Raw genomic sequence first — 22,812 nt, 5'->3', positions numbered from 1 at the left:
CATATCATGAATCTATCATGTGCTCGTATGAGAACCAATATACACCACATATCTACTGGATCAGAGGTGGAACATACCAATCTCTAATATAAAACTGAATTTTAGTTTTCCATTAAAGTATAACCATTTAGTAAATAACTGCTCTACACCTGCGTGCACATGAACTTGTGAAAATGATCATAAAAACTTTAAAAAACCTGACTTGAGAGTAAAAGTTAACTGCTTACCCTAAGACCATGCCCAGCTCCTTCACATGGACTCTCGTCTGGCCCTTCAGATACTCAGCGAGCATCTTACTCTTGAAGTAGATCTCCTGCAGTCGGTCCTCTAGGTGCATGATACACTTTAGAAAAGAAAAAGAGCAGCATGGTTGGTTCAATACAGAGATCAAAATGATGCAATACTATGAAAGAAATCTGTTCCATCTGTCTAGGAGTCATAGTGAAAAGGCTGAAGAGTGCGACATACAAAGTTGGGTGAAAGGTTGAGTTTGTAGAGGTGGTGAGTGGACTGTAATAAACTGGAAACCAGGCTGGACACCAGAACCTCCTTCCCCAGCTTGTTTGCGTCCGTGGCTCGTCTCTGACTGCTGGCCACCTGTACGTTCCACTTGTCAGTGTCTGCTATAATACAGACGGCCTCGGCTATGGGCTCATCCAGCACAGGATGCTACAGAGGAAAAACAGAGATGAAATACAGAAACGGAAACGGAGTGAGGACAGTTTCACACTGGCAAGAAAAGAAAAGAAAAAAAAGAGCCTTTAGGACTGTTAAATTAATTTGAATTTGTTACGCAATGGCATTCAGTTTTGTTGTGCGTTGACTCTGGCTATTATGTTTCAAGGGTGGTGTAATTGAAGAGGCTGAGAACAGCGAGAAGTTTAACATCCACTACAAAAGATTTGTGTGGGAAACGGTGAGAGGTTTATCGGAGCATTTCTGAGAACAATTAACCTGCGGCTCCTGTGCACACTTTACTGAGTGGCATTAGAGTAGTAGAAACACCTAAAGTACAAGATGTCCTGTTTGTGTGTCACTGAAAATAAGCACATTTTTCAGTTGATGGTATTAAGAACTAAAGTTAAATATCAATATTTTATATATTTCTTAAATTACCCAAAATATTTAATGTGTTCTTTAAAAGAAATAACAAGGAACTGGATTATATTACAGCAAACATTTCTTATTAGTCAGGATTCCTTTTAAAAAAAAAAGTGTAAATGTTGCTTGGGTTGCACCTAACTTTTCATGTGAAATAAAGATTTTGTATTCTGTTTTGATACTTAAAAAAAATAAAGCTCCATAAGGAGCAAGCCTATGGGCAGAAATATGTGCCACTAGAAACTGAATTTGAATCATTTATATTTGAATTTGAATTGCTCAACTTGAATAATTGCATTAAAAAACTGAATCTGAATCACATAATTTGAATTTGTATTGTTTAATTTGAATCATTGCATTAAAAAACTGAATCTGAATCACATAATTTGAATTTGTATTGTTTAATTTGAATCATTGCATTGAAAAACTGAATCTACATTCCGAAAAACTGAATCTACATTCAGCTCTCACAATTAAAATTCAGTTCTTGAAATTCAATTTCAATTCTACTGTGCCAGACATCCGGGTCTTCTGGAGGAACAGCAATCGAGTGCAGATACAAAGAACCCACGTGAGTTGAGCAATTCAAATTCAAATATAAATGATTCAAATTCAGTTTCTAGTGGCACATATTTCTGCCCATACAAGCCTTGCTGTGGCTTACCTGAACAGCATGCGTTAATTCAGTCATGAGGGTTTGCCGTAGCTTCTCATCACTGGGGACCCCGTGTAGTACAAAGTCTGGCACGTAGGTGGGGCAGTAGCCTCCAAAGAGGGACCGGCCAAAATTAGCAATGGCTGGTTTAGAGTAGTTCTCCACCAACTTTGACCTGAAAATCAAACATAAGACATGAGAGATTTATTTAAATGGTCGATTTAAGTCACTTAAGATCAACTGAAACGCCTGAAGCCCAGTGTGCAAACAGCTGTGAGGAGGTGTCCACTCACCCGGGGAAGGGAACCAGCATTTCCTCTTGCCAGTCTTCCGTCTCTTCACTTTCACTATCTCCTAAGGCGCTGTCCGAGCTCTCATTGCGCGGTATTTCCCAGTCATTGAGAGGTGTCATCTTGCACTTTTGGTCCTTGATGCTTTTGTTGCTTCCATCCTGGGGAACAGGCACAGATAACACGAGGTCCTTTTCCTGCTCAAAGGGGCAGCTCCTGCAGCAGGAAGTGTCGGAGGAGCCGGTGGAACTACACCTGCACCTCCTTCGAACATCCGACACAGCGTCTACCTTTCTGCTGGACCCAACCTCCCCAGTACCTGAACCTAAACAGATGTCTAAAGTCGGACCCCTGACCCTGCTCTGAAAGCTGTGATCCCCCAGGTCATGGTTACCCGAGGGGTTCAGCAAATGTTTGTGTATATTGTCCGTGGTGCTGGCCTCCTGCTGTTTGGCCACATGATTTATAGTCCTAGCCTCAACAGGGGCCTCACAACTATAATAATCATCGAAATTGTCCACACAGTTCAGGCTCCACTCGGGAATTTTGCTGGACACCCGCTGCAGAGCTGGAGTTGCTTTGGTCTGTTTGGTTTGGTCCTCCAACACACAGGTATTGCTGGTCTTTGAATGCGCCCCCCGCTCCGCGTGAAAATGTTGCTCTTGATTATGCTGTTTCTGATGCAACAGATCAAAGTGAAGCGGATGTTTGTCCATGAATTGTTTGTGTTTTTTGAAGTCCTCCTCCACTTTCCTTCTGCGACTTTCCGTGTCGGACTCGGGAGACATGGATCCTCCAATGAGGAAAGTGACTTTTGCTGCTGGTTCTTCTTCCTGTGTTGGAATCAAAACCATGCGTCCTGACGGCGTGTTTCCTATCGTCACTGATAGTGTTGGTGCACCGACCACATTCTTATCTGGCGGCTTCTTCTCCAATTGGATTCCCAAAGATCGAGGAGCTGGCATCTGGGTGGGGGGGCTCCCTACCGTAGTGCCCGTCCCAGCCTCAGATCCATTGTTTTTACCACTTATGGTGACGGGGGTTACGGTTCCACTCGAGGAAAGGGATGAGAGTACAGATGGAGAAGCAAGTTTCAAGTCGTCCTTTGTCTCTGTATCCAGCATGCAGTCTCTCTCTCTGGGGGAAACTGAGCCGATGTGCAGCACCGTCTCCGGTTGCGGTTGTGAGGCAACGGGGCTGCTAGACTCCCTGCACAGCTCTTCGGTTTCATCCACTTCTGCAGTCTTGATAACGGGAATTTTGCTCTCACTTAGAACCGACCGGAGCACACTGCTGCTGGACCCTTGACTCTCGCCGCTTTCCACTTCATCTTCTTCTTCCTCCTCTTCCTCTTTGGGTGGTTCACAGGAGCTGCGCTCCACCTCCATGTCCGTGTACGTGCTGCTCTGCAGGCTGTTGTCGGAAGGGTAGTTGCTGTCCTCAGCCATACTCTGTTGGCTGTTGGCCCCCTGGGACAGGTAATCCCCGCTAGGTTTATGGACGGTAACTAGCACATAGTCCGACTCTTCCACCTCTCCTTTCCTGAGGGAAGTGGTGATGAGGGAGCCTGGCATGACGATGGCTTCGTCCTCAGCACTGTCCAGCATGTGGGTCTCCAGCAGCTCTGAGCAGCGGATGAAATAGGTGAGGACGTAGAGGAGCCTCTGGACCAGCTCCTGTCGGCGGCCGACCACCACCGTCCTCGACAGCCGGACAGGTGAGCCAATGGCTCCGTATAGGTCCCCTAGAAATACGGACAAAGAGAAGACAAAACACTGTCAAGCAGGACTTTTGATGTATTGACATCATCATTGACGACCCAGTATGATCTTTCCAGACCCCTCAGGTCATCTGGATCCAGGTTTTTATCAGTTCCCAGAATCAGAACCAGACATGGAGAAGCTGTGTTCAGCTTCTATGCTCCACATGTCTGGAACAAACTCTGAGAAAGCCTCAAATCAGCTAAAACAGTTCCCTAAAACAGTGTTCCCAAATCTCTACTGATACTTTTAAGCTTGAGTTTCAAAACTTGACCATATTTTAAATTCTTTCTTTATGGATTATTTTTTCCTTTCTTTATTTTTAAATCATGTTTTTTTTTCTTATTTTTTACTATGTGATGATGTTTTAATGTAAAGCACTTTGAATCGCCTTATTGTTGAAGTGAAATGCGTTGGATTTTTATGTTTCCCATAACATTTTTTTTAAATCTTCAAAGATAAGTATTCAATTATTAGAAACGTATCAAGTTTCAAAAGTTGAGCATATTTACAACAAAAACCTTGTCTGTGATCTATGAGAGTAAAATAATTAAACTTAACATTAAAAAAAAATTAAATAAAATTTAAAAAAAAATAATTTTAAAATGTAGCCATTAAATTGCAGTTCCCAATTATGAACATTAGGTGTCACCATTAACACATTTAAAAAAGACTGGAAACTTGGTTTTGGCTTCGATACCTTTGTGTGACACTACTTTCTATATGAATCCATGAAGCCAGCTACATCTTTTCACACATCAACAAAACTCATTTACAGAAACAGCAGAGACTTCAATCAGTGCAGCTTTGTCCACAGTAAAACAATAGTCCCATGACTTCCTGTAAGTTACAGCATAGCAATACTTTAAAGGGTTAAAAGTTGCCTCCCTTCACACACACACACACGCACATGCACACACACACACGCACACACGCACGCGCACAGGTAAATGTACAATTACCAGCCAAATATGTACGTGTTTCGACTGTGAGAGGAAATCTGAATACCTGGAGAAAACCCATGAAAGCCCAGTAGAACATGCAAACTCTACACAGTGACAGTACACAATCCCACAATATTTTGGTTACAATTATGTAAATAAAAGAAAAAATAAATTACCTTTAAAAATACCTTAATCCAAGGACAATAAAAATATAACAAGGAAAATAAAAATGAAGAATAAAAAGCAAACATATGCAGCTGCCAATATAAATAAAATCTGTACAAAATAAATAACCTTTTAAGGGATAAATGAAATCATAGGGATGTCTCTGAAACCTTCTTACAACATAAATAAACATCACCCAAGGCCTGTTGTTCAGATATTATTAAGCTTTAACCTGATTCAAACCTCTACCAAGCAGCTTTCTGACAGCGCACAGCGTCAACGCGTTCTCTGGCGTTTATACCTCTGAATTGCTCTGTAATGACACCAAATACCACTAGGTGGCAGTGTAGGTTTTTATTCTGCAGCAATGTAGCTCAGACATAGCAACGGAGCAAATAAAAGTATATCCTACATATGTTGGAGTTCATAAATATTGAGCATCAGTTGTTTTCACAGACATTGCAGAAAACTATCAGTTCTACCCGACTCAAAGCCAACCGAGAGGAAACAGCCACAGGAACTCTACCAATCATAATGCAAGTACTGTATAAAGGGTACTATATAATCCTACACCACGTGCAAAAATATATCAGTATAAATCAACACAGATAAATAGAGAGATATATCGCCCAGTCCTAGTCTGTGCATTTGTGTTCAACATTCTCACCTAACTGTGCCCAGAGTGGGTTGTAGGGATGTGTCTTTGCCAGCATGTCAACGCTCTGGGAAGAGTGTTTCTCAAGAAAGATCTTGATTGGAGGCTGCCCGTTGGGCATGACGGTGGGCACCCAAGCCAGATGGTTGGTCAGGATGGCTGTCAACAGCGCCGGGAGGAATCTAGAATGAATATTGGGAGAAAATTAGTCATAAGAAGATAATTACCACCCAACATAAATTCCAGGTTTTCCCAAACAGAAAAATGTAATCACTACAAATAAAACTTTAGATCATTGCAAGACAAATTAAATATTTCTTTACACACACATACACATACACACACCCACACACAAACTGAAGACAAACTCATTCACACACATCATTAGCATGATTCACTTCAAAACCACAAGTGTCTGCTTCTCTTCCTGTCTCATGACTAAAACAGTCAGGGAAGTCTAGTTTCTCCACGTGCCAGAACACAGTAGTGAAAGCAGCAGTTTCAGTCACGGGAACAGAGATATCTTGGAAAAGATAAGACGTGATATAGCAAGGCTGACTGTTCCCATGGAAACATGATGCCTCACTGAGTCAATTCTATTCAGAAGAAAAAGGACATCATGCTTTTAAACAATATCAAAATCATGATGTAAGGAAGGACAAATAGTTACCAAGGAGACAGTTTCTATTCCCAGCATACAACTGCTGAGCACGAAGGGATTTAGAGATCATGAGAGCTTTCAATGTGCAGTCACACTCACTGGGCCATTTAGTATACTAGAAATGTTTTCATGAAAACGATCATAGTGCTTATTCAAAGATGTAGCTGGCATTTGAATTTACACTCCTTTTTCATGTATCTGCAACTGTTAGATCTTTAAGGTTAATCATGGACTTTAATCCTCGTGTTCTGGTTTAACTTCCATCAGTTTTATTCACAGTTTTAATGCAGGACTTTAAGTCGTAAGCCACAATATACTTATAAAACTGTTTTTCTTTTCAATTTCCTTGATTGATCTCAACATTATAAAAAGAAAAAAAAGAAAAAAAAATAAATAAAAATGTTGGGATAGAACAAGCAAGATGTAAATATACATTTCTCCTATGGAAACATGAACTGGACCTCAGGAATAAAAACTATTTGTGAGTAAATGGGGGAAAAAAAACTAAGCATGTCCTGTACAACCTCCTACTTTTTAAAGGTCAGTTTGCTGCAATAGTTCAGTCCTGTGTAGTGAATCCTACTAAAATCAGCACGAGTGCCATGTTCAATAAAGCCTGTGATACCAATTCATATACTGCACATACAATTAACTGTGGTTTGACGGGGCTTTGTAACGGCAACAATAAGCAGCTCTACTGGCAGGGATCTTCTCATTCACAGCTCATTTTGAGGCAAATGAAAGAAAAAAAAAAGAAGAGTGAAGCAGTCACTGTGTGATTGAGTGTTACCAAGTGTAAGGAAGACATTTGTTCGGGAGAGAATGAATAGTATGTGTCAATCTGTATGTTTCTCTGTTGATAAGATTGTCATTGAAGTGCGATTAGGAAATGGAGTGCATGTGGACAATTTTCTAAATGTGCTCATTTTTCTCTCTTTGTGCCTGTGCGCCTGCTTGCTTCATGTCTTTTCTTACTCCTGTTTTGCCTTAAGAAAACAATAACGCATGATCGGTTTGTGCTGTGTATGGGTTTGACTCAGCCACGCCAGCACCGGAAGCATTCTTTGATCTCAGTTTGAGATACTACATTTAAAAGGCGTGACAGTTTGCCAGTACTTTGGGAAACTAGTGGGGATTCTGGTGTGGACTTGAGCATATACTCAACTGGTTCTTGGAGGCCTGCTCCATCAGCAGAGAGAATTCTCTCATAAATTGTCCACAGAGCTGGTTCTTCTCTGACGCTCCAGACATCATAGTTAGCCAGACTGGCTCAGCCACGCGGGGCATTGTGTAGAGGTCACAGATGGTCATCCTGCAGATGAGGTATGGCAAGGGAGGGAGGGATGAAAGTGGGAGAGGGAATGAAGGGGGAAAAAAATAAAAGGGAATGAGGATGGAAAAAGAGCAAACAGACAGAGGGAAAACAGACACGTTATTGTCTGTGAGGGAAAACAAAGGAGATCTCAGTTCACAGAGCTTCACTGTCTACACTCAGGCCTTGGGAGACCCTCGTTGTGTGTGTGTGTGCGTGTGTGTGCGTGTGTTTGTAACAGCCGGGCAAACTTGCATGCTCTGACACACAGACAACTCTTGGTATGTACAGAGTGTGTACGTGCGGGCATGTATATCAGTCTGTATGTGGCTCAGCTGAGGCATTTGTTCATTGACGAGGACCGGAGTTTCCATGGAACATGGTGCAGTGGTGAGAATGTCTCAGCCACTGGCCAAGCTTTCACACAGGCCCAGCGGGCAATTTCTGCAGCCTGAATAATGTGGAGAATCTTTAAAATATATAACGTATCCAGTGGCTTTGAAATTCTGAAGCTCTACAATTATCAAAATTCAATCTTGTAATCTTTGGCCAACATAAAAGACTTCCAGGTCCTGCTGATGAGGACTAAAAAACCATGTGCTGATCAATTTTTTCCTGCAGAGATCTCACGCTGTAAAAACAAAGTTAACATGCAACCTCTGACCTATGAAGAAGCCAGTGCAATGAGAGATACAGACAGGTTGAACACAGAGGGAAAACGCAGGGGTCTCGTTGTGAAAGTAAGCAATGCTGCAAGTGCAGCAGTTAAAATTATTGAGCTCCTTTGAGCTTAAATATTATAAAAGTACAAACACTTTATCAAAAACCATCAACAACAAAATGAGTGAAAAACCATCAACTTAAACAGTCTTGCAATACAGCGAATGCAAGACGTTCTTGAACAACTAAGCGATCTACTGACGCAACCCTCAACACGACTTCAAATTGGTAACATTTAAAAAAGTGGCCACATTGTAATGTTACAGTTTTGACACAAAGTTCTGTGACTGTCCTGCAAAAACAACAATTGATGTTTAGAGAAAATCTTTTCATCATAGACCTTAATGCTGTAACACTTTGTACAGTTTATATTATAATGATCCCACCATCAAATGAGAGTTGAAGGCTTACAGATGTAATTCTTAAGCATGAATAATTTATCAGGGAAACACAGCAAAGGGTGGACAGGAACCAACAGTGAACCCAGATGCAACTCATCACAACTAATTCTACTCCCTCTCTCTCTTTGCGTCAGCAAGACCGCAGAGATGATCTGCCTTTGGAGTACAGCTTCAAATGACCTAATAATGCGTCAGTCATTCCTGCATTATGAACGGGTTGATTGGTCTGAGGCTTTTTTAGGAACCCACTTGACCTGGCAGTGTCTGCTGTACGATCGTGCACCAAGAGCCTGCCATTGTGCAAAGGTCCCGGCATACAAGCAGCGAAACCCAGTCCCGGCTTCTCTGCAGCAGCTGTTCAGGTGAACTTTAAACTGCCCCTCTGTGATGGGAAATTAAAATGATGTGTCAAGCTGGCAGACCAAACTTAAATTACCCAACCATGGTGGGGGGCAGCATTTCTGACCCCATTTAACGTGTTTGGTTTTACAGGCCAATTTTGATAACCTTATAAAAAGAATCAAAGTTATGATACAGATACTTGTTGCTAAAATTATTCCACAGCACTTATAAAAAGGTACTATCCATACCAGCAGCCTGTGTATGAAAATGGGTGGATATTGTGATGAAACAGACACTGTGACATGTTAAATTGTGCCTTGTTTCAGTTCAGTATACAGGACTGTCTAAGAAAATTAGAATATTGTGATAAAGTTCTTTATTTTTTGTGATGCAATAAAAAAAAATGTCATACATTCTGGATTCATTACAAATCAACTGAAATATTACAAGCCTTTTATTATTTTAATATAGCTGATTATGGCTTACAGTTTAAGATGAAGATTCTCAGAATATTCAAATTGTTTGAGATAGTATATTTGAGTTTTCTTAAGCTGTAAGCCATGATCAGCAATATTAAAATAATAAAAGGCTTGCAATATTTCAGTTGATTTGTAATGAATCCAGAATGTATGACATTTTTGTTTTTGTAATTGCATTACAGAAAATCACAATATTCTAATTTTCTGAGACAGTCCTGTATGTCAATACCAGCAACATGAACTCTACGGTTTCTTACAAAGCACCTTACTTTTGTACATGTGTGGACACAGGATGATTTAACTTGAACCCTGTCTTAAGTGTTTGCTCAGAAATCTAACTCGAGCCTAACATAACCCCAAAGTGGCCTGGTGTGACTTTTATGTGTAGATGCCACTGCTAAGTGCACCGCTTATCTTTGGCAGCATGCGTGCACGAACCTCCCTCCAATGACGTCAAAGCCACATCAGCATCGAGGAAAGGAATTTATTCCAGTTTACTTCTGTAATGTTCCATTAAGTCAAAACCTCTTTAGGGCAAAGGTAGCTTTGTGTAAATTTAGCTGCTGTCTGGGGGGTGAGATCTTACAGATATTTTCGAAGTCCCGGGCACTAGTGTTTGTCCTGCTGGCACACACATTGTGTTTACTATTCTGGTGCTTGCTTGTGACCAGCGTCTGAGGCAGATAGGGTTGCTACTCTGGAGGCTTGGGTTGCTGAGACCAGGTGTCAACAGGCATATGACTGAAGCAATGCAGAGAACTCAAAACGGGGGGAACTGCTTGGCAGCGCGTATGTACCAAGTGAAAGTAGCAGTGCAGACAGGCATGTTCCAACACTTACACAGGTTTGGTGGCTTTATTCGCACCAGTCATTCAATATTGGCAAACACTTCAGTTGCCTGCAAACATTTTATTTATGCATCCTGGCTAGAATAAACTAATGACTGTATAATTCATATCAATACAAATAAAGAGCAAATCCTTCTTGGAACTGATGCTTCTGAAAAGTCTAAATAAAAACTCTTAAACACAGCCAAAGCACTAAAGAATGCACCATGGTTATTTATTTTACTTGACATGACATGCAGTATTAATTATTAGACTACATAGGCATATTGTTAATTGTAATCATTACTTAACAGAAAAAAAGAACATGTACCACTATAAGATTACCCTTACTCTTAATCAGGAGCATTTATTTATTATTAACTGCTGGGACACCTGAGACATTAATGAGACAAGTATAACAGAATCGCTTCATCTCTGTTACCTTCCATGTGGCCTTTCCCTCCCTGTTGCACCTTTCAGCATCTCTTTATGGCGGGATCATTGCCAGATAAGCATAATAAACGTCAATCTTTTATATTATAGTGAGTTCTTTTTACAGCAAACTGTCAGACTAAGAAATTTTAAATCTGTGATATTAAAAAATGGGGGAAAATACATTAAGGAAGATGTGACACTTGCAGTGCCTAAATATTTCAATAAAAAGATAAATCATGCTATTTTTTGATGCAAGCTACTATTAAGAGTTGCATAAATTCCCTTGACACAGATTTTAAATGTCACATCTTTTCCTGACTTTATATGACGTGCAGAGTTTGCTATGTACCAAGGGGGGGGGGGGGGGGGGGGGGGGGGGGGGGGGAACCTAGTCTGCTAATAAATATGCAGTAAAAAGAAAGTGAACATTGTGCTCTGAGAAACCATTAAGATGTTGTGCTTGGAAGATTTTTCCTCCACTATGTAAGAGCTTGACGCCATGAGGAAAGGGGGGGATAAATCACTTCAGACTGATTTCTCTGGCAGTGTGAGTGAATATGAGATGCTGTCCCACCTGAACTCGTTGAGTCCGTCCACCATCCGGCTGTAAGCCAAAGCTCTCTGGCTGGCATCAGCTGACCTGCGACTCATCTTCATGGCCTTGAAAGTAGAACAGCACACATGGACTTTTAGATATTTGGCACTGAAGCTGTCAAAAGTAAGGGAGAAGACTGGGAGGGATGGAAAGCGGGATTGAGGACAAAATCTGAAGTCATCCAGAGCTGCACAGTGCCAACAACACTGTGCAACCAGTAAACCAAAACCACAGAAACACGAGCCATTACAATTGACTGGTTGAGCTGACAATAACTCTGCCCATGACGGCAGCAAAGGGTATGACGTTTGCAATTGTGTGCGACCCTGCTATGGTGTCTGGAGTGGCAGAAGATACATTTCTATATCAATTTACCTGCTCGATGGCACCCTTGAGTTTGTTCATGTGGCTTTCAAAGAGAGGGAAGTGGGAGAAGAAGAACTCCTGGAAGCGGCTGTTCTCCTCAGGGTTGGGGGACAATGTGAAGATGACTCCAATGGCAATCTTTTTCTTCCGGGCAACGCCGAGACTTGGACCCCCGCTTTCATCGGACATGTTGAAGCTCTCCTCCGCTGACCTAATCAGAGCAGAGTTCAGAGTCGACTTCACAGCAGAGACAAAGGCAGAAACATGGGTGCAACAACTCTGACAGGAAAATCTCATGCTGGAATTCTGGCAAATTGAGAAAAAAAAGGCTTAAGCTCATCTTTCATGAAACCTAAGTAAATCTATTGTACTTTAGCTGCAGTGTAATAAATATATAGGCCTATGTTAATCATTTTATATATTTATTTTTAAAAAGGAGACTCTTTTGCTGTTGGAGGTGTTAACGAGAAGCTCTGGTGTTGCTGAACTGGAAGATGCGCACGCTCCGAGTCTGACAGCTGAGGTTACACTAACAGGCAAACACAGCATCCTGTCTAGTCACAGCACTGTGCGTTTGTGAACACGATTATAGCACATAGCAGTAGTGTGTGTCAGTTTCCTGACTGCCTGCTGGATTCTGAGGAAGTCCTTGGAGGATAAACCTCACAAAAGCCAGACGGAGGCCCTGAACAGGGAAGAGGCGCAGGGTCTCTGGTAGCTGGGCCAGAGTTACGCAGAGACTGTTGCGGAAGTCGTCTCTTCCCCTCAGATTATCGTTTTAAGTGGGACATTTTACATGCGCTTCACAGTCAAACAACGAATTCGTTAGAACAAGCAGACGCCACAGTAAAATCAAAAGAAAAGGTGGGGGATTGAGTTCTTACATTTTCTCTTAACGTACTGGGTATAAAGTCAGTATTTGTACCTTTTTCAGCCAATACCACCAATTTTTATTCTTTTACTATGACTCTGGTCCTTTTCCATAGATAGTCCATGAATTCATTGTTCAGGTCTTTTATTTTCTAAAAGCTAAATATATTAAAACCAATATTCAGGCAAGAGTTTTCAAATAAATCAATAATTAAAATAATTGCTGCTTGTGCTCAACTATGTGACTGCGTAGGTTTTAAGATTATCTTCAGTTTGCTTCCATTTGTGTGCATTTTAATTTGAATTAAATGACCTCCCAGCATTTTGTTATGATGGATGATTACATGCGGCTCACCATCGAGGGAAGACGCCATTCTCAAGGCTGGTGGTTTGACTGCGGAGCCATCGGCGCTGGTAGCTGGACGCGCAGCTGCTGGTCAAGGAGGAGCCGGGGGACGGGAAGGGAGTGATCAACAGGCTGCTCAGAGAGGCTAAGAGGAGAACAGAGGAGAGGAGAGATGAGTAAAGACAACTCAAGAAAAGGAGAGTAACAGGGGACAGAAGGAGGTAATGGTGAGTGAAAAAAGAGCAAAAGGACAAGAGTGAATCAGACAGCAGGTTTGTAGGATTACTCATTCTCAATGACACGTCGGTCACATAGAGTTAAATAGAAACGATTAGTGTTCCTTATAAAACAGGAAAAAAAAACACTTTAACAAGAGCAAAATACTTATTTTTCCCTTTTCCCTAAACACAGCTTCTTATTACTGAACAGCTTTCACATATCAGTCACCTTGATATCAGTAACATGCTGCATTTGTTGAGCAATCAAGCTTTAAACTAGGCCTGGCATGATAATGACAACTCATGGACACACAAAACACAAAGTGCAGGCCCCTGATCACTGGGTTATTTACAACCCAGATAGTAGGCGCTGATCAATGGTCACATGAACCACGTAGATGGAGTGTGATCTTGTGACTGTGTGCAGAGTTTAAGAGCTAAGGTGGAGAAACGTGAATGTGTGTCACGTGGAAGAGAAAACTAAGCTACACAGGGGGAAGGTATATGTATGCATGCATATACATGTCAGTCAGATAAACCAAAATACTAATAAAACCTCTACTGTGGAAACACAGGGAATGACTGGAAGAAAATGGAGAAGAGGGGACAAAGCTTAAATTAGAAGTTTATTTACTGGCCGGGGGTTCAGAGAGTTACTATATTTAATCCTCTGCATGTGCCCTGTGCATGAGCAGAAAGTGCAATACCAGTTGTGCCAAGGGGATGTGATGTTTGTGGAGGGGGGTGGGGGGGGCGGGGTAAAGCTCAGTTTCCACAGGACAAGGTTTCCCAGTCTCTGGAGGATTTGAAAACATCCCCTATTATACTAAGCATCATTTTCTTTCTGCCTACTATTGTGTCCAAATTTTATATTATATATAAATAACTAAATTGCTAAAAGTAGCAAGAATTTGAGAGAAAAGGAACTGTTATCATGCATACATAAACTTACGTTTTCCTTCCATAAAAGTGTGAAGCATGTATCGTAATCGCCACCAACTGAACTAAATTGTGGTTTTGCAACTGTTAAAATCTTGACCTTGTTGAGGGAAGTCAAAGCAGGTCAACCGTACTGACATGGGAAGTGGTTGTGAAAGAAAGAGGCACTTGGCTGTAACACGCACTTTCTGCAACCACGAGTCCAAACCATGAGAAAAGCTGTGAGGAACCCAGGGTGTTGGATGTGGAAATAGAGGGCTGCAAATACATTTGCGCATGTTCTCTGTTCCACTCACTAGTTCTTCTCGACAAGAAATAAAGTCTAAGTACCATTCAGGGCTTAGCTGCAGCACTGAGTGTAGGTCAATCCAGGCTTTGGCTTCTAGCCTCATTAACGTACCTGATCTGGCGATGCCACTGTCCCTCTCGTCGTACGGACCTCGGCCCGGCATGTCCATGGGATGACTGTGGCCTGAAGGAAAGGAAGGGGAAGAAGAGGTGGAAGGGAAAAAGGGATGCGTTGGGTTAGATGATAAGAAAGTGGGAAGGAAAATTGCATGGAGTGATAATGGACAGTCAAAAAATAAGAAAAAAAACAGATAAGTGTGATTTTAAAAAAAAAATACTAAAGATGCTCTTATCACCAATCAGAGGGATTTTCTGGGGATATCTCACACATCATCAGCACCAACCTTTCAGGACTACAGCAAGTGCAAAGCTGTTAGTGTACCCTTTGTTTTATGAGTCAAACGTGAAGAAGTAATATAAGCAGAGTAAAACCGTGACGAAAGGCACTACAGTTACGATAAGCTATTGCTCAACCCCTCACTTACCATCAACAACATCAGCTACCATGAATTTTGATTTATCTTTTCAGAACAGACCACACCCGTTTGTTCTCTTATCAAAGTTATAAAGTTAAACAGAAAGAACATTAATGCTTCCTCATACAACAGAGAGGTGTTAAAACCACAAATGCAGCATATGAATGCGCTATTAGGGATTTATGCCCATTACAAAGCTGGGAGATCCAGGCGAGAATAACCACTTATATTTGAGGCTGATGAGCTCTCCAATCAAGGTGAATAAACTGTGCTATGCTGGAGTTGTAAGCCCTGTACAACTATTGATTCTGACCCATCCTGCAGTACCATCACAGAGGTGTCTGATCGGCTCCTAGATTCATTCAGCAGTATGACAACGACCCAAAAGATAGTGTTAAGAGACTGTTACAGATAGCGTGGCGTAAATACAGCCCTGATCTCAGCATCACAGAGTCGAACAGAAAGGCTAGAGACCAAGGCGACAGATCTCCACAGGAGAATAGACTGGTTGAAATTACTGTTGAACAACCGTGAAACTAAAGCAAATGAAATGTCTTTTATTCAAAAGGTGACAACCCATCTTGTCTATCTTGTAAAGAAATTAGGTCAATTTCTTTACAATGATGATTTACGAACAAGATTACAACCAGACATGGGTTGGCTGTTGGAAGTATGCAGCAAATGTGACATTATGGTTATAAAACAATTAAATCTAACCTTATAAGGCTGTATGATCTCATTGTAGCTACTTTACTGGGCAGTAATCAGAAATGGGATTGTTCCTTAAATATAAGTAGTTTACAACATTAACAAGTTGAGAAAAGTTCAACATAATACTAGTGCTATTTATTTATTCATCATTATTTATTTTTGTACCCTTTAAGTGATAAATAATTGAAAGGCATTTATGAATTTGCTACTTTGGAGGATGTCTACGTGCAGCTGCATGAAGGTCAGAAACAATATCCCATTCTTTTCATGCACATTTCAGCAAATCTTAATAGATTCTTAAAAGGAAAAAAAAGAAAAACTTCAAATGCAACAGGCACAAAAACATGTTGATCATAGTATGCGAGAAGAACACCCAAAAAGAAAAGAAAATACTACAGTAGCTGACACCAGTGAACCCTCATGCATTTTGTGCACATGCAATATACCTGGGTCAAATTATAATGGCTGGTATATTTATAATTTCTTTGAAAAAAAGGAAATAAATAATGGCTGACAGCTGAAGTTTTCATACGGGGCACAGCCACAGTAAAAACGAAGGACAGGAAGGTGTGTGTGACACCGGATGACAGTTTAAACTGTCACCTGGACAGTTTAAACTCTAAACTTATAAGAAAATTATAGGTGAATTTTATGTACTTGTGTTGTGTATCCAAACCCAGTGGCTTAGTTATGTACACTCTTAATACATGGGATAAAAAACCACATCAAATGTTTCTTTTTTTTCCCCCAGCACTGATTATATGACCCAGGTTATTTGCAGACATGATGTACTATTGCATGCTTTCACCACTACCATTATTCCTAGTGCAACATTCACTACATAGGCATGCACCCACTGAGTCACGTCCCCGAGCAGCCGCTAGTGTTCAGCCTACAGCCTCTATGCACACAAACAACTGGCACACAGCAATTGCAGCCAGTTTGAAGCGCCAACCTGAAAAGAAAGATGCGCTCTTGATGAGCCGCAGCGGGCCCTGTTCAGAGAAGGCCCGTCGAGGGCTGCAGAGCTGAGAAAATCCTGCGCAGCACGAAACAAAAACATGGAAGAGAAAAAAGAAGAGGGAAAGGAAAACAAGAAAGACATGAACCATGATTAGTGACTGGGTAAGGAGGAAAGGTTGGCTGCATCCTGTTGTCCAACCCTCTCGTTAGTTACAGTAGCTTACAGTCTGGAAAGAAACAGTGATTATTTTTGTTGGTAAGTTAGACAAACAAGAGAGCTTGTATCACTCACAGAAAACACAGCTAATCAAAAGCAGTCTTTATCAATACTTGTGTATTTATAAAAACAGGGTTTCCAACTCTGATATGCAGAACTAAAGCTTTTCTGTTTTTTCTGTGAGGATATGAACGAACAAATACACAAAAAATGCAGAATTTACCAAAGGTTCTATGCATTGTTCTTCAAAAACATTATTAGATATCAAATCATTTCATCTTTAATTAGATGCACTTTATCCTTCAAGCCTGCTTTTGAAAACTATATTTACTTTAATAGCAGTAATGAGTGGAGGCATGAAGTCCAAAGAAAGACAGAGTGCCAGCACTGTGACGGTGGAGTTGACTCAGTCCATTTGCTCAGGAATCATGTGTCTTCGAACGCTTTGTGAAGGTTTCCAAATGTTTACGAGTTTAGTGGCGCAGCAAAAGAGAGTTCTTGGCAGAGGCTTTCCAACATGGTTTGCATTTAAACAAGGATGCTGAAAGGTATTGGAAGCGAGAAACAACAACCTGCTACCAACCAAGCACATCCGCTGTGTAATAAACTTATCACATGGATTTCCAGAAAAATGTTGAACTGTGAACTACTCAGCTAATAAGTTTTCTTCAAATGATTTAAGGACAAAGAGCAACTATCATTTGTTGATCAGACGGGTTGAGTATGATACTGGGTTGCTATGGTTACCTATGTTCCCTAGAAGGCTGTTGGCCCCAGTGTTTTGTTCTGGCCTTAAGGTGTTGCTGTCGTGCCCAATGAACTCCAGGCTGTCCTGTAACCTGTGGGAGGACGACACAGAAAGCCAATCATCATTAGAAAGAGTTTGTGGAGCTTTTTTTTTTTTTTTTTTTTTTTTTTTAATCTCCAACATGATTATGACATGACAGTTTCTTTTACTGCCAATGATGACTTTATTTTTAAAATCTGTATGCAAGAGGACAAGTTCCTGAATGCAGAGAAACTAAGAAAGCTTCCTAAACTGACATAAACACAAAGGAAAATAAGACACATGATGCATGTGAGTGGAAGATGAGAGTATGTGTGTGTTTTTTTGTTGCATAACAGAAACACAAGAATCAGAGCGAGACGTGTGTGTGAGTGTTTGTACTTACGTGTTGAGACTGCCATATACACTGCCCCCTGTCCTGGCGGTGAAGACCTTACTCAACATCAGCTGAGGGGGTGATCTGATATGGAGATCATCTGTCTGTTATACTGCATTTTATATATTGTACATGCCTCACCACTGTAAGACACATGTTCTTCTACCTCGTCTGTACTTTTCTCACCTGATCTGGTGGATTTTGAGTGTGGAGCCTTTGTAGCTCATGGCCACAGAGCCAAACATCATCTCCCCCAGCATTACCACATCAGATGAGCACCTCGATCCCTAGAGAGGAAAGCAATCTTTTACTGCTGTTACCCTTCCAATAAAAACAATCAACTGACTACAACACCGCAGGAATCTGACAGTCTGCCCGTCCTATTTTCCGCTGAGCAATGATGCGCGGGCTGATCCGACCTGCGCGGTTGACCGCGGTCACCTGTGGTGACGAGTCAGACAAAAATATGCAGAATGATATTTGGGTCGGGTTCGGTCGGGCTGGTTGGAATACTTATTGCACTTTGAAAATGAATACTTAAAACATTTCCAAGCATATTTAAAAAAGGCAATTGTTATAAAAGTCATAAATACTACAACAACCTTGGCTGACTGACACGAGGATGCAGCGCGAGTTTCCGCAAGCGTGTGTGACACCAGGCAGGTGATGGAGACACCACGGAAAAGTTGAAAATGGGCTAATTCAAAACAAAAATATGCACAGATAGAATACGTAAAGTCTAGTAAGAATTTGAGGAAATAGTGAATCAAGATCATATTTGTTGGTCTGATGGATCATCAGTGTTTGGACGTTTAGGTCAAGACACACCATGATTATTCTTAGCGCAGGGAAACAAGACCCCTTTTTTTCTTTTATTTTGAAATTAAATGCCAGTAACAGCCACCAAATGTTTCAGATATATCCAAGAATTGGTCACAAAAAGCCCTTTTTATAGTCTGGACATTGGGTTATAGCCCTGTGATCATTCTGGCGCACGACATATGCGTAATGGCACATTAACATATCAACACTCGGTTTTGCTGTTCATTTAAGTGCTTACTTTCATTGATTTTATTCTTTAAAGAAAAATCTGTGGGTTGCGTAGAGGTTCGGGTTCATCAAAATTTGAGGTTGCGCGCAGGTTGGCTGAAAATGTTGGGCGATTGCGGGTTGTTTCTAATCTTACCTGCGCATCACTGCCGTAAGTGTGCCTTGAGTACATGTGCAAGAACACATAACTGCAGAGGAGGCTGTGTGCATTACCTGGAAGCGGAGACCCTGCTCCTTGGTTTCCTTGGTTTCAGAAGCGCAGGAGGATGAGCTGTCCAGGGAACTGCTGCTGCCTCCTGTAGGTCGGAGCTGGCAGCATTTCCCAAACATCTTGACCTGGCCATCAGTGCTCTGTGGGTTAAACAAAAAAACTAAAACTTCACACGCAAGCTCCAACCAGCACACATTCATTTATCTCTAAAGACTGCATATCATTTCTTTCAAAGCATAATCTTTTGATCTTTGTGAAACACTATCCACTACTGCTTAATTTGCACCCATGAACAGACGAAAATAAAAATACTACGTAGGTTTTTCTCCCCTTTTCTTTTGCAAGAACCCTTACACCACCTACATTTCTCATTTTTGTAAATAACTAAATTACTAAAAACATTCATGCAGACACAAATAAATTCAAATTAAAACAAAAAGGAGAAGTTACTGGTTAAAAGGTAAACTTTTTCATGGAAATATAAAAATGAATTCAACCTAAAGAAACCGAATCCAGAGGCATTTGGCAAAATGGCAAAATAACAGCAATGTGAGCTCAATCAGCCTGAGTCATGTGCCTTCTTAACTTGGCAGGCTATTCAGGCGGAAAGCATTTGAGAGGGTGGACAAGGGCGGGAGAGTGAGGGAGTGTGTGAGAGCTGGGCTCTAATGGCTCGCTTGACACTAGAGTTGCAGCCAATGCAACGGCAGGAAGAATTAGAGAGAAACAGGAAAACAAGAACATAGCAAGAAAGATAAATATCGCCTCATTGTGATGTAAAGATTACGGTCAAATTATGTTCAAGTTATTGTTTACTTTTTCTATGTTCTCTAATTTGCACAAATGACCTTCGTGCATGTAGACACGTATGCCCTCATGAAGTCACTGTGACTGAGTGAGTGTATGTTTGAGTGTGCACATGGGTGTGCGAGCAGCTCTGCTGCAGTGCAGTGTGAGGTCTGTACACAGTCCAGCAGCATGTGACTGCTAGTCATATGACTCCTAGTGAACTCGTGACTGAGCAGCGCTGCAACGACTCCCTCCCTCTCCCTCTCTCCCTCTCTCTCTCTCTCTCTCTCTCTCTCTCTCCCTCTACCCTCCCTCCACCACTCCAACTACATCCCTTTATTGTTCCAGCAGCTTTCTCCATCTCTTATAAAGCCTTTTGGGGTTTTTCTGTTTGTTTTCATTTTGAATTCTGCAACCGTTTCCTTACAGTTTACACCTACACCACTCTCTGTTGTCTTCTCATTTTGCAGATTCTTTATTACTTATCTGATATAACTCCAGTTATTGCCTTGTCATTGTTTTTCTAAGTCATTCTGTTATGCATGTTCAAGTTGTTGGTGTATTTTTAATTAATTTAAAACAAGCTGCAAAAACAGAAATCATGTGATATGAAAGTATCTGGCAAAGCCCCCACTTTGCAGAATGCACCAAAAATATTGGCACTGGCTCAAGCACGCATACTAAAACACTAAAGCACATACTGTACTGAATCTTCTCACTGTTTCTGTGGAAGTACATTTTTTTTAAGTCCTAATTTTTGAATAAAAGCAGCAAATGTCTGATGTTTTATTTGGCACCAGACCAATTGAAATCTAGCGCTTCAGTATATTTTGGGGAATAAACTGAGAAAGTACAGCAAGCATAAGATCTTTACTTTAATGCCATTTAAGTTGAAACACAGGTGAAAGAGGGTTCGCCAGTGACATGGAAAACTCCTGGCTTGTAAGTAAAGATACTGACCAAACGAGGAACAGAAAGACTTGTGCACATACATATAAGATGGATGTATAATGGCAAAAACTTAAAAAAAAAAAAACCAGTGAAATGTGAGGCTTTAAATGTTAAAGACAAACCGGACTTAAAAGAAATGGAGGTGCGGGGTTGAAAAATCCCGTATGTAGGAAGGTATAGAAATCCTCAAATGTTTTCGTGGACAAAAGCTATAGAGTTTAATAGAAGATGAACAGATTAATATAGAAAAGGAAAACACAGTAATCACGCATTAGAAAAAAGCAACAAATGAAGAAGATAAAATGAACCGAAAACAAATACAGAATGAGGGAACATTTTGACAGGATGAGAGACATAAGGAGACAAGAGAGAGAGAAAAAGGCAGACAGTGAGTGACACGCCTGTCATGTGAGGATGAAAGAATGCTGCTTACACGCGGGTTGTCAGCTGAGACTATTATTATTGGAGATAAGAGCAGCAGAACAAACCGGTCAGGGTCAAACACCAGCCCATAGCAGCGTTAGGAAAATATTAGTCACATTAATCATATTTAAAACAAAGACCCAACAACAATGAACATGTGGGGAAGGAAGGGAAAAAAAGACTGATTTATTGACGAGTGTTTAAATAAAAGGCAATATAGCCTCTTTATATAATTATTATTGATTTATTTTTAATAATTTTAACGTCTGATTCAAAGGCTTCTTCCATTTTAACTGGCTGCTGTGGAGTTGTCGATTGTTGGTGGGACATTCATACTTTGTGAGTCATCAAACTCGCTTGCGAGTCACTGACCAGCCCACTCCTTTTGTGGGTCATTAGGGCCATTGTCAACTGTAGGATGTATAACTGCTCAAATTGTTAAATATTTTGGTCACATCACTCAAGGTGTGCATATATGAATGATAAAAGGGGGGCGGGGGAGAGGTGTTAAGCCAACATTTGTGGGACTGAACATGTGATGCTAGAGGGCACCTTTCTATTATAATCACTGGTCTTCCTTGTCCACATTGCTGTCCAACTAACATTAATAGTGGAGGTGGCCCAAGGTTAGACCCACATCAACACAGACAAGGCTGGTTCTCCCCAAGATAGTTTCACATCCATCCAGACATTGATTCACATAACCAAACAAACCAACTCACATGTTGATCAGGTAGGAATACAGTTTACAGGTTCTGTTTAATTATTTAAAATTACAATGACCTGGATGAATAAAAACCTACACAAACATACGAGAAAGGACACACACGAAAATGCAACAGGATGAAGTAGGGCTGGGCGATATATCGAGATTTTAATATATATCGATATCTTTTCAAACGCGATATGGTACGAGACAATATCGTTTATATCGATTAAAAAAAAATATATATATATATTTTTTTTTTTTTTTGATTTTGATATACCGTAGCTTATTTTGTGACAAATTGACTTGAATGTTTTATTTGAGATTTGCACAAATGTTTTGTTATTTGCACAACTGTCAACCTCAGTGGAAAAGTCTGCCTGTTACTGTCTACATTGTATTAATTGTACAGTGTATTTTAATTTAATTGTTATGCAGGAAAGGGATATTTGTTTTATTTTATTCAAGAAGCATTTTTATTCTATATATGCAGGCAGTTTATTTTTGTTTCATTTGTTTTATACATTTTGATATTGTGCAGACCTCTGTTAATAAAGGAACCTGTGTGACATTTTGCACGAGGCTTTGTATTAAAACTGATTGTTTTTTTAAGGGTTTGCCTCAGAAAAAAATGAAGCTAACAGAGATGCTATGCTATAATGCTTTGGGGGAAACCCCAATTATGGCACAGAAAAAATATCGATATATATCGAGTATCGCCAT

At 40.7% G+C, this 22,812-nt stretch overlaps 1 protein-coding gene across 2 annotated transcripts in view; it reads right to left on the bottom strand.

Moving 5' to 3' along the window:
• Nucleotides 1–22,812, bottom strand: part of fnip1 (folliculin interacting protein 1) — a 39,283-nt gene that overhangs the window by 2,877 nt on the left and 13,594 nt on the right. The window contains exons 3-17 of one of the 2 annotated variants that reach the window (XM_061740499.1): nucleotides 19,223–19,360; nucleotides 18,146–18,246; nucleotides 17,969–18,043; nucleotides 17,544–17,635; nucleotides 16,572–16,655; nucleotides 14,482–14,553; nucleotides 12,934–13,069; nucleotides 11,718–11,919; nucleotides 11,322–11,407; nucleotides 7,397–7,543; nucleotides 5,583–5,752; nucleotides 2,050–3,790; nucleotides 1,766–1,931; nucleotides 469–669; nucleotides 228–343 (exon numbers count right to left, since the gene is read on the bottom strand). In XM_061740499.1, coding sequence (XP_061596483.1) covers nucleotides 228–343; nucleotides 469–669; nucleotides 1,766–1,931; nucleotides 2,050–3,790; nucleotides 5,583–5,752; nucleotides 7,397–7,543; nucleotides 11,322–11,407; nucleotides 11,718–11,919; nucleotides 12,934–13,069; nucleotides 14,482–14,553; nucleotides 16,572–16,655; nucleotides 17,544–17,635; nucleotides 17,969–18,043; nucleotides 18,146–18,246; nucleotides 19,223–19,360 — 3,527 coding nt within the window. The remainder of the gene's footprint in view (nucleotides 1–227; nucleotides 344–468; nucleotides 670–1,765; nucleotides 1,932–2,049; nucleotides 3,791–5,582; nucleotides 5,753–7,396; nucleotides 7,544–11,321; nucleotides 11,408–11,717; nucleotides 11,920–12,933; nucleotides 13,070–14,481; nucleotides 14,554–16,571; nucleotides 16,656–17,543; nucleotides 17,636–17,968; nucleotides 18,044–18,145; nucleotides 18,247–19,222; nucleotides 19,361–22,812) is intronic. The other variant, XM_061740500.1, reaches the window with a different exon arrangement.

Source organism: Cololabis saira, chromosome 14 (genome assembly GCF_033807715.1).
Source record: "Cololabis saira isolate AMF1-May2022 chromosome 14, fColSai1.1, whole genome shotgun sequence".
Taxonomy (NCBI): Eukaryota; Metazoa; Chordata; class Actinopteri; order Beloniformes; family Belonidae; genus Cololabis; species Cololabis saira.
Note: the sequence above shows the minus strand (reverse complement) of the source record. Positions and strands in the feature narration are given on the sequence as shown.